This window comes from Haliotis cracherodii, unplaced genomic scaffold (assembly GCF_022045235.1).
Source record: "Haliotis cracherodii isolate W230 unplaced genomic scaffold, xgHalCrac1.p SCAF_2, whole genome shotgun sequence".
NCBI lineage: Eukaryota > Metazoa > Mollusca > Gastropoda > Lepetellida > Haliotidae > Haliotis > Haliotis cracherodii.
Window position 1 is genome coordinate 79,839,948 of NW_027266275.1, and position 12,792 is coordinate 79,852,739.

Consider the following 12,792-nt stretch of genomic DNA (forward strand, 5'->3'; position numbering starts at 1 on the left):
TTCACCATTGTGAAATCAACATCCAACCTCCAGGAAACCCACATCCATATGTTATTGCCTTGGTTGATTGTGCACTCGAGTTGTGTTCACATGGGAGATGAGCTGGTTGCATAATCCCTGGGCACGTGAAGATCTGTGTTTGCCGTATCAGACGACTATGTTTTTCATAGAGGCGACTAATGGGATTGGTTGTTGCATGTCATCGTATCCCAATTGCGTAGCTCGATGCTCATGATGTGAAGCACTGGATTGTCTGGTCCAGACTCAATTACAGACCACCGTCACATAGCTGGAATATTTGCTGATTTCAGCTTTAAACAACAAACAAACATCTGTGTTGAGTTGGACGTAGCTCTCTATAGACACTGTTACCATATTTACCAGCGACACCATGTCCACGTTGTGTCGTGTGTGGGGTAGATGTGATGATGTTGGTTGCGTTTTGTTTTGTGTTGACACAACATGTTAACAGTATTCAAATGTTGCACGACTTATGTTACACATTATTTCTTCACAACCTTTAATTGTTTCTTTAAGTGTTATATACAAGACGACTGGCATTTGTTGTTTCTATGTTTGTACAATATGATAACTGCTTTCAATATGATAATTGTTTCTGCTGCTACCTCGTCAAGCCATTTTGTATCACAGGACAAGATATAACGTTGTGATTGGAGTGCTTGAATATTGTACCCTCTTCATCCAGTACTGTGAATCTTTAAATTTATGCGAGCGTGTATTAAATGTGAAAAATGTGACTGGTCTTTTTTCACATTAATTAACCTTGCATCTCTGTCTCCAAATGACTCTCAACAACAACACGGCCTCACTGCACACATTGGATAGCGGAAATACCAACTTGAATATAAACACTAACACGGTTTATTAAGCAGCAGTTATAACAAGTATATAACAATGTCATTCAAAGAAAAGGAATTACACAATAGGCACCCAGTGAGTTATCACTGCTGTGATCAAAAGTTCTACCCACTCTTGTCAAGCTTGTTGACACCTTTGTATACCAATCAGTGAACTGTTGTTGGTTCAATTATTTTATTGCCTTTAACTTCCTTAATGCCAGTCAACAGAGTAAACATATAAACTGTGTGTTGTTTTTAGGAAAGCACTGTTTATTGTTTTTTCAGAATGCTCTACTTAGTGCTAAGTAGTGCTATTTGCTGTTTGATTGGATGAAGGTAAGGATATGCATCATTCCACTGGGGATGGGATGGGGTGGGATGAGTCGCATTGGTATTGAGTCGCATTTTTGGCTTGGGGTCAGCAGTCATATTAATTTGGAGACGCATTAATTTCCAGATTTACAGTATTGGGGGCCATTGGGTAAGAAAAACACGCAATGTTGGCTCTTCAACGTTTTAATTCCCCCACATGGTACAATGTGTAAAGCCAGTTTCTGTTGAAATATTCATAAAGCTCAACTCTTTCACTCCTCCAGTGAAGATATTACTGTGAAACGTACCATCAGATATCCAGGTTTTCAGTTTTAAGATTCCCTGTTTTCTTCTCAATTCCAGTCAAAATTTGTGCAGAATTTGTATTTTGTGTGTGTGTGTGTGCACTTATTGCCATGTTAGAAGACACGAAAGACACAGACATCATGGCAGACTCCCTACTACGACAGTTGACCACATACAAGCTAGACCACGTTTTTACAGGACATGTTTGGTATGAATGGCATAGTTAGTAAGACACTACTGGCTCATGACTTGAACTATGGTGACATGAAGAACACAAATTTGAAAATGTGACAATGACAAGTTCGCATCACGACAAGACACTGACTGATAGAGTAAAGCAATGTCCAAGAATACTGTTTGACAATGTGACTGACAGGTTTCCAGACAATGAATTGTATTCTGTGTTTGGAACCTTTGACCTGACAAATTTCCCTGACAAAGCTAGTGACCTAGCGATGTATGGGGACAAGAGTATTTCCAGGTTAGGTATCCATCATGGCAGCAGACGACAAAGACATACCCATATCGACAAAGACCATTTAGAACGAGAATGGGGAATATTTCATCCTTTAATCTTCGTCAACTACAGACGGTTGACATATCGACAGCTACTGAGTAAAGCGCATGCTTCCAAATTGCCCGATCAGTTCCCAAATATTGTTAAGCTCATGGAGATCGGTCGTGTACTGCCCGTGTCCAGCGTAGAATGTGATAGGGGATTTTCTAAACAAAACCTCATTAAGACGCGACTGAGGTGTAGATTAACAATGGAGACACTGGACAGAGTATGCATATATCGCTTTGGGGACCAAAATTGACAGATTTCGACCCAACACTGACGATGCGACGCTGGAAGACTAGAAGCAACCGACAGCTATACAGTGGAAACCGTTCCATAGCTAAATTAGTCAAACCAACATCCTGATAGGTTGACATTGTATATATTAGATCTATGTGTCGCTGAATTGCTAATAAATTGTATGTATATATATATATATATATCATGTACAATGTTATGAAAGTTACACTTGAGTTTATTCTTTTATTCATGCGTGAACATCCAGCACTTCCGATATGAGGTCGGCGTGGCCAAATGCAGATGTCCGATTGTCAAAAAATTATTTCCGGATCCCTGGTGCGAACCATCGCCTCATGCATTCATGGATCACGGAGAAGGGAGCATTTGTTATTTTGTCAAAAGAATTTTTTTTTTATTTGGCCTTATAAACATAACTTCATATTTGAGTGTAAATATTTCATATTTCTCCTAATCTATTACATCATCAAGTGCCTTCTAGTGGTGTTGTCCCTTGCATGTTTCACTCCCTTGTATTGGCTGTTTCTGTTGAACGGCTCACGGTGCAATCTGGAGAACAGCCCTGTAGTGCTGTGCAGAACATTGTTTTTACTGGAACTTTGTATATTCCTGCATTTCATTTACAGAATGTGAGTTTTTAGAATGATTTTGGATGCATTTTGTGGAGTTGTATGCTTTCATACTAATAAGTTGTGTATTTATTCTATATTTGTCATTTGTGTTTCACTTTATTGACTTTATGAAAGGTCTGGCAGTTCAGTAACTGAAAAACTACCTGTTAATGTAGTTGCCAATTTTATCCCAACCCTGTATTTATACAACCATGACCACTTTCAGATTGATGTATCATTAACAGGGAAACTATTATAAAATGGCAGGTCAAATTCCCAATGCCCACCCAGATTAATTTAGTTCTGTATCTTCATCAAACATATGACAAGACCCATAATCAAATCTTCTTCTGGAGTTATCACTTTGATATTTGCATTTGTTGAAACATTACAGGCCAAAATCTCAGTAAAACCTATTAAAATTTGTTTCAAAACAAAAATCCCATGTATATTTGTTATTTATAATTTGAGAGTACATTCACTGTATTCTGCACATTATAAGAACTGAAATGAACTAAAGAAACTTTCATTTGATGCAATTATGTTACTTTAAAATTCTTACCTGCATAATCATATCCTGATAACTATGTTGAATTCTTCTTGTAAATCGAAACATTTCTTTGATGAGAAATTCATAAGATATAGTAAATTATGGTGTGACAGATTCAGTGAAAGTGGATATTTTCACTCTAAGGCATGTTTAACTGCAAGTGAATGTACTGTTTATGTGATATTTGTGTTTATTTCAACATGTTGCCAGTTAACAGCTGAATAGGTTGGACATGTGAAGAACGGTGATCAAATGAAACCTCGAAGATAAAAGCGAAAGTTGTCTGTTACTGATTCCGTTTCCTCACCTGGTGGATTGAGACTTGTACTCATGTCATCTATCAAGTCATAAATATATTTTCTATCAATGTCCAAAGACTTTTGTTATTTGTAAACTTTAATTCGGTGTACCATTCTGCACGGACTTTGAGTTATGAAAGTGTCAGCTAAGAGTAAGACCACCTTGTGTGGTACATGTTGACACCTTGGTTGAAACCCTTGAGCACACGGGGCCCGGGTGACCCAGTCGTCTAAGGCACCATGATTCACAGAGTTGCATCCCTTGTGCACGCCAGAAACATATGATTGTGGGTTCGAATCCTCCTTCGTCCCAATTAGGTTTCTAGGTTTGTCAGCACCATACCCGTGCTTCTGGGTTTCACCGAAGTGGTAGACGTCCTGCATCACTTGGGGTTTTAAAATTTCCTCTAACTTTAAGCTGACAAGCCGTATTAAAACTGTAATACTGTTAAAAGCGGCGTTAAACTCAACTCACTCACTCACTCAGTTGAACACATGAGATGACCAAAGACTATTAGGGGGAACATGGGATTGTAAAACAAATGGTGTGTGTGTGCGTGCGTGCGTGTGCGTGCGCAATCTGGCTGGTGCTCTAATGGGAAATGAAGCTTGCAAATCTCACAAACTATTTACTGTGCATGAATACATTTTTTTGTAACTCTATACAAAAATTCAATCCAGAATATGAAAAACATGCTGTTCAGCTTGGTGAAATGCTTATCACATTGATAAGATAATAAGTTTGAACAATATTGGACAAGAACAACCTTGATTTAGTTGGGGGGGTTCTGTCTGTCTTTCTCACAATAGTGAGAATTCATGTAGAGAGAGAGTGTGCTTCAGAAAATAATGGATAACTATTGTATTTTAAATAATGATAAACGTTGGTTCAAAATGAAATTTCTGGTCATGAAATACTCAATAAAAGCCTCAAATCTGAAAACGCATACTGTTTGTCTCCTAAAAAACACAATCTTTGGATGACCAGTAGACCCAGTGGACTAAGGGACGCAACTCTGTACAGGGACACGTTTAATAGTGCTTGCTCACTGAGATACCATGCCACAGATTAACATGGATACCCCACTCAGACACAGTATACTGACTCTGAGCCGACCAGTCCTTGTTTTAGCCCCATAATGCAAATCGTCAGACAGGGAAACAACTATATCTTTTAACATCTTTTGGTATCATGTGCATGGGCGGATACAGCTTTTTTGAAAGGGGGGGGGGGGGGGGGGGGGGGGGGCACAATTGAGATCTACTTATTGTCTTTGGTGGTAACTTATACAGAAATAAAGATTTTTTTCGAAATAAAAAGGGGTGTGGGTGGGGTGTGGGCGCACCTCTCCCCCTCTGTATCCGCCCATGATGTGGGTGGCGATCGAACCGACCTTCCTCTCTCCACAGACGATCTGTCCACTAGATCTGTCCACTAGTACCACGGAGGCAGCCTGAGTATCAAACACAGTCATTAGTACTTAATATAGATTTGTATGTTTATTATATACAAAATGTTTTTTCTGCTCATATCAGCGTATCAGATTTGATAATCTGTGAAATTGATATCGGTCATTTTCCTCTTTTGCTGATAAACCGATTCCAAGAAAGAAACATTACTCGTATATGTGAATATACATCCTTACATGACCCCCAATGGTCCGTTATGGACAAGGTTAGGTAAGGTGAAATTGGGTTTAACGTCACATCCAAGATTATTGCACTTATATAGAGGCGTGCATGCACGGTTATATGTGTGTGGCTGCTTGTACTAGTCCGGACTGATGCTGATTTATAGTGCTTGTCCACTGAGATACCATGCCGCAGTTTAACATGAATACACCACACAGACACAGTATACTGACTGCGAGCCTTGTTTTGGCCCCTGAATGACGAGCGCCAGACAGGGTACAAACATGTACCATCTCTTAACGTCTTTTGGTATGACGCGGCCGGGGATCGAACCATGACCTTCCGCTCTCCGGGCGGACGCTCTACCACTAGACCACGGAGGCGGTCAGTGTCACAAAGAACATCACAGAACATTCCACATGTTGCTATAACGCTGTTTTGCTTGGCCCCTATGACGCTTGACATCCATCCATGCCGGTCCAACTAAATAACGTGCGGGAGTGTCCGCAAACATACTGAAGCGTCCGGGAACGTCTGGGAGAATGATACTAAATAATTAAGTGTATTCCAAATAATTGGGCTCTTGTTTAATTATGATAAAGTGCCGTTAATGAGGGTGCCAACCCACTCCTCCCTTGAATCACGAATACGATCTAATTTCTCACTCTAAGTCTCATTGCTCAACTCTGAATCCCGAATACTATTTAACAAAAATCTCAAAAGCATTGAGAAATGGGGTGCGATTTGAAGTTAAATTATTGAAACAAATATAGGAAAATAAAATATTTGAAGGAAATATTTACATACACCATACGTACCAAATACGATTTGATTTTATTTCAACTGAACGCGGTGGCCGTAGTCTTTGAAGGATAAAATGTAAATTTGCTTATATAACAAAAATAATGTACATTTATAGTGTCATATTCTGTAAACTATTTCATAAATAATGTTGAATGACAGACATTTTCAAAAGTTCATGTGTGGTCCCGGATATCTCACTGGGTGTAAAACGTCCGGTAGCATATCTATGAAGTTTCGTTCTCCATAGAACAATTCATCCGGAAAAAAATGAAACTTCCTAAAACCCACATTTCACCAGGTTATACATATAAATCAATATTCTCAAAAACATGTCGCCTTCATTTGGCCCCGGAAAGCGCGAATACATGCACGTAATTACCTCTGGCTCGATTAGATAATTAACTGCGGAACTGGCATCCGGTGCACCTTCTCACAGGCTGCAGATAATGACACATAGCCCAGTTCATGTCAACGATAGGACTTAAGAAATCACTGACAGGACTATATGTCATACCCAAGTTCATGTTAACAGTACTAAACACGATGTTGTTCCCACGTGTTCAACGAGTGGGCGTGAGGAAGCTCGAATACAACTATCAGTCAAACCAGATTTCACGGTAGATGCTGCTCCCCTGCAGCTCTGACGATGAAACGTTCCTCTTGAATGTGTACCTGAAGAGTCTAACCAATCAATGTGTACCTGAAGAGTCTAGCCAATCAATGTGTACCTGAAGACTCTAACCAATCAATGGCTCTTCCGTGACGCTTCATCACCTGCATGCAGTCAGATGTGACATGGGAGCTCTGTCATCATGTCAGCTGGAGGATCTGTCAATGAGAGGTGAGTGTTTGTTCCTGTGAGGAAGTAGGAGAGTTGACACATTGCATGCAAGAAACAACCTCAAGGATATGGCTGATCCATCGCGGGAGATTTTAATCCAGAGAGGCGCCTGTGTCTGTTTAACTTTGTGTCCTGCCAGTAACACTGTGTTCAATGTTCAGAAGAAATTAGAATAATTGTTGAAAGACTCGTGCTGTGATTTGCTACAGGAACGGACCCAAGCAAATATTCAGCTCAGTGACTTGCGTATGTCGGTTCTCTTAGACAAGCGGCTTGGTAGACGCATAACGAAACTGTTCGTGAAGTCAATCTGACGTTTTTGTTATAACTGCATGGTTCCCAAAGACCGCGCTTGCACATTTGGCGTGCTGACATTCCTCTTACAGCATTGTGGTTACAGTTGACCTATTCAAAGGTCTATTACCAAATCTATCACTGCGAATACACACATATCCACCGGATAATGCAAGTATATCCTTCGGCATCTAATAATCTTTCCATATCGGACGCAACGGAAATATGCAAGTCCGTATTCAGTATCCAAGCAGCGTGTTCCGATTCCGTTGGAAACGCCAAGCAGAAACTCAAGGTGTTGCTAACTTGTCTCCGTATCACGGGATTCCTGTTTTACAAGCCCAAAAGGGGTGAACGCAACAGAAAGGATTTTGTAAGTAAAATCTATTGTTCAACGGTCCTGCTGATTCTGTGGATCAACTTTGGCTTCGCGACGTTGTACTTCAAAGACATGACTGTCTTTAATGGAGTTCTCTGCAACGTCATCGTCTCGACCGTCTGGTTCTTCCAAGCGGCGTGTTTTGTCACGAATAACTTCTTCCGTTGCCACCTCGTGGAAGATTTCCTATACGATCTAGACTCCTATTTGTCTGAAGTCTCACTCGACATGTATAGATCCCTGAAGAACGTCAGCCTAGCTTTGTCCATCTCCTATTTCATCTGGCTCGGATGTGCCTTTACGTTTGGTGGGCTGTCGAATCTGTTCGTATCGGACTCCCCTATTGATGGCACAAGCTTTGGAGCTTTCGTCATTCTTAAGATTTTCCTAGCAATTGTGTACTTCTATTTCGTGTCGTCCTGGTATCTGTTGATGAGTCTGTTCGTCCTCCTCAGCTACATCTTGTACCGCTCCTTTACCGACCTCAACACCCGACTGTCCAACGTTGTGAACCAAGATGGCTGCTGTCGTGGTGACCTTGAAATCTTTCGTTTGCAACATCACAGAGTCTGCCTGCTACTAGAGAAAGCCAACGCAATCTTTTCAGTATATGTACTGATTACAATTGGAACGGTAATCCCACTGATCGTGTTCACACTTTACTTCGTGATATTTGAGAGTATTGAGATGTTTAAGTTCTTCGCCGTCTGGTGGTCGGTGTCCCTGGCCGTCCTACAACTGTTGGTGGTCTTCGTCTGTGGGGCGCTCGTCAACCATTATGTAAGTTGGAATGAATCATTTCTTGGTGTCCCTTTCTTTTTAAGAATGTAACAGGCAATGGTATTGTATTGAGGTGAAATGTTGTTATCGAAGATGAGGTCAAAGGACAAAGTACGATAAGGGCCACCATTGGTCCACAGGAACAGCATCATTAAGAAATAAGCAGGACGAAATCGTTATAAAAATTATATGCATGAGTTTAAGACCTTGTCCATTTCAATACGTATGCGTTTTGATTGGACTTAAATAAACACACTAAATGTATAGGTAAGGCTAAGGGCGTCAAGGACAGGTGATTTCAAAGCCTCTCTTTACTCTTTTTGCTAATATTTGAACATGAGCAAGGCTGATTTTATCAGAAGAGACACAGGAAAAATACAGACAAGTAAACTATGTGGTAAAATATTCACCTTGGATAACAGCTTTGTATTCTTGTTTTCTCTTTGAGTTCGACAAATCAACCCTTGTCACTAATGTTAGCCATACTTCTGGACTTGGCCATGAGATATAAGTCAAAAGGGCTAAAGTAACACCTGTCTTAATTAGAGACCGGGTTAGATATGCTTGTGAAGGTTGTTTAATCACATGAATATTAGGAATTCACAATACAGTAAGAGGAAAGGACTATCCCAATAATAATTTAGATAATAACTAAAAATAAGTTTTAAGGGTTGATATTTTTGCGGTACAATATAATGTAACTTTATTACTTTTGTAGGCCCATGCCTCCCTGTGGCAAATCTTTGGGGTTGACCTGCACAGATTTACTTCAGAACAAAGCCAGCAGGTGAATACCGTCTTCGCTACCTTAGGTTATCCGCTCTTAATCTCTACGAACCGCATCCTTGGTGGAGTGGATACACCTTCTGCCCGGAGTGCAATGCCTCAGCCGCGTCATACCAAAAGAAGTTTAAAGATGGTACTTCTTGTTGACCTGCCTGGTGCTGGTCAAAAAGGGGATGAAACAACCGGTTGGCTCGGTGTCGATATAATGTGTATCCATGTTAAACTGCGGCATGGTATCTCGATCAGTGGGCGAGGGCTTTTAAACAGGCGTAAGTCCGGACTAATACAAGTTGCAACCCACACCCTGCACACACACGCACGCATGTGTGTGTGCGTGCGTGCGTGCGTGCGTGCGTGCGTGTGGGTTGGTGGCAGCTTGTATTAGTCCGGACATACGCCGGTTTAATAGCGCTCGCCCACTGATCGAGTTACCATGCCGCAGTTTAACATGGATACCCTATTGAGACACATTATATTGACACCGAGCCAGCCAGTTCTTGTTTTATCCCCCTTTATGCCGAGCGCCAGGCAGAGTAACAACAAGTGCGATCCTTAAACTTCTTTTGGTATATGACTTGGCTGATTGCATGGTCCCACATCATGACTTGACTGATTGCGTGGTCCGACATTGTGACTTGGCTGATTGCTTGCGCCGATATCATGACTAGGCTGATTGCGTGGGCCGACATCATGACTTGGCTGATTGCGTGTCTTATACACTATTAGGCCTCGATGTGGATCCTTGATTATGCGCTCAGTCAGTGGTTTTGTTTTGCCGCCGTAACATGACTGTACTATTGCTGAGAGCGGCGTGGAATAACAGCCACCCACTTGTGGACATTGCATTATGCCCATGAAACACGGCTGTCCATATAAACACTAGACACAACTGTTAAGATGTGTCATAAACATATTTTATTCAGTGATGAAACTTTGACTCTCTGTGATAGTTTACGAAAAACCTAGACAATGTATGGCTTAACTATAATTGGTATCTAGGACATGTTCATCTCTCGCCGCAGGCCTGCATGTTTGTGAGTCAGCTGACCAGCCACCCGATCGGCTTCACGGCGATGGGGCTGTTTGTCATAGACAAACCAACAATCATAACGGTTCGTAGATAAATGGTACTTCGAACATCCCGTTCTATAAAGGGCAAGTAAAGTGAAAAAAATGATTGCAGTTTTGTTGTGAATATCAATTTTCCCAGATACATTTAGCCAATTTCCGAGAGAGAGATTTTCACAATATTCGTCGAAGTATTTAAGTGTCCAAGTGAAAGTGATGAAACCACACGCCCTGTAATTGGCTTCCAAAACAAACCTATTAGCGGGCGGGGCCTGAAAGCTTTTCATTGGCTGATTATTAGCCGTTATACATAGACTGTTTCTGCTATTTCTGTCAATCCTACAAAAATAACAACATTGCATACAATGTTGAATGTGTGAAACGACCTTTGATCTTGATATTGTCAATAATTAATATAACAATTAGCAATCGGTTAGCGTTTTATTACTAACATCCTGTGTGGCGATAAGAAAACACCTGCTGTCCTCGGCCCAATTCCACACAATAAATGTCTCTCACGGATTAATCCTCTGATTAAACGACTCAAGGCATCTTCAGTGTTGCTACGAAGGGGACATAAGTTGTGGACACGTTATTCGAATGGATGAAGCGACAGAAACAAAGACATGATGTATATTAAAAATATGCGGCAGAAGCAGGCACACTTGGCGTCGTCCTGGTCGTCATGATCGTTGAAATTGCGTTGCGCGTCGAACACTGGGGGCCCGTTTTAACCCCAGTAGGGGGAATCCCCTCAGTGGCGGAATGATTCGTTTTGGGGACGAAGTCGCCTGTAATTTATTTATCATCTGTTTTACGCGATTTCCGTTTTCCAAATATAAGTTTGATCAAGCATTTGCGATTAAATTTGCCCTTGAGTATGAAAATCTGCAAAGTTGCTTTGTTGACTCTACTTGCCCTTTAAGAAATTACGTGAACCTAATACAAAATGGTCAACTCTGAAAACACAGAATTTCAAAGGCACTTGTGGTTTATGGTTCTTTATAATCGAATATATTCGCTTAACCAATTTCTTGATTACTTGTCACTATAGTTCGTCATAACCGATTTGTGTTTGTGTAATGTGTTCTCTTTATACAGTTGCTTATTCAAAATGTATGAGAGAAAATGAAATGTGATATAAATCAACAGTGATCTAACGTTTATAGAAAAAAGGTAAAAGATACCAGCATGTCTTGGGGATGTGCTTGGGTTTAGGTGCGGGTGGGTTAGGGAATGGGTTATCGATCACGGACGTGAACAATGGAAATGTTTGATAAAGGTTTTCATTCGCAGTGAAAGAAGGTCTGTCATTCGGAAAAAAATGTCGAACAGTAGTGGAGCATAATGTCTTGTTAGTAGACCCAGTGGAAAATGCCTACCATTGTAATACAGGGCAGTAATACCTCAGTGTTGGCATTAAGGTGTTAGTCTCTTGTGTTTCAGTTTGTGGGCACAATCATCACATACACTGTAGTCATCATCCAGTTCAAGCCGGGGAGCGACTGAAGTGATGCAACGCTGTCCCTCCTCCATCCATGTCCACGGCATCAACAGCGGCTTCAGTGGCTTCGTCGGTTACAGCAAGTAACAACCAGATGCGTTCACTACATTCATGAGGAGAACTTACTGTGTGCATTCTGGATCTTACCTGGGACCAATGCTTTGTTTGTTTGTTTGTTTTTAACGCCGCTTTCAGCAATATTCCAGCTTTATGGTTGGTTGGTTGTTTTGTTGTTTAACGCCGCACTCAGTAATATTCCAGCTATATGACGGCGGTCTGTAAAGAATCGAGTCTGGACCAGACAATTCAGTGATTGACATCATGAGCATCGATCCACGCAATTGTGATACGGTGACATGTATCAACCAAGTCAGCGAGTCTGACCACCCGATCCCGTTAGTCGCCTCTAACGACAAGCATATTCGCCCTTACGGCAAGCATGGGTTGCTGAAGACCTATTGACGGCGGCCTGTACATAATGGAGTCTATACCAGACAAACCAGTGATTGACATCATGAGCAATTGGGATACGATGACGTTCATCAACCAAGTCAGCGAGCCTGATAATCAGATCCCGTTAGTCGCCACTTACGACACGGATGGGTTGCTGAAGACCAGTTCTAACCCGGATCTTCACGGAGAGATAAGCATGGATTGCTGAATTCTAACCCGGATCTTCACGGAGAGATAAGAATGGGTTGCTGAATTCTAACCCGGATCTTCGCGAGGCCGGTGACTCGTGGCTGATTCCAGTGTGGGCTCAATGACTCCACGTCCAATACATAGGTGTACTTATCCCACAGGTCACTCTGGGAATTGGTGCGCCTCCTGATTGGCTGATCCCATGGATCATGGTTGACAACGTGCCAAAGGTCATGACTCGGCCACACAGAAGTTTTTAGCATTTCTTTACATCGTCTTAAGGAAATTGAAGAAACAAACATGTTTT

At 41.4% G+C, this 12,792-nt stretch overlaps 1 protein-coding gene across 1 annotated transcript; it reads left to right on the top strand.

The window, feature by feature from the left end:
- Positions 1–7,495: 7,495 nt before the first annotated feature.
- LOC139468045 (putative gustatory receptor 28b) lies at positions 7,496–11,848 on the top strand. Its single transcript, XM_071249736.1, has 4 exons — positions 7,496–8,485; positions 9,204–9,272; positions 10,294–10,383; positions 11,786–11,848. Exons 1-4 carry the CDS (start codon positions 7,496–7,498, stop codon positions 11,846–11,848), a joined length of 1,212 nt encoding a protein of 403 aa, XP_071105837.1.
- The last annotated feature ends 944 nt before the right edge of the window (positions 11,849–12,792 follow it).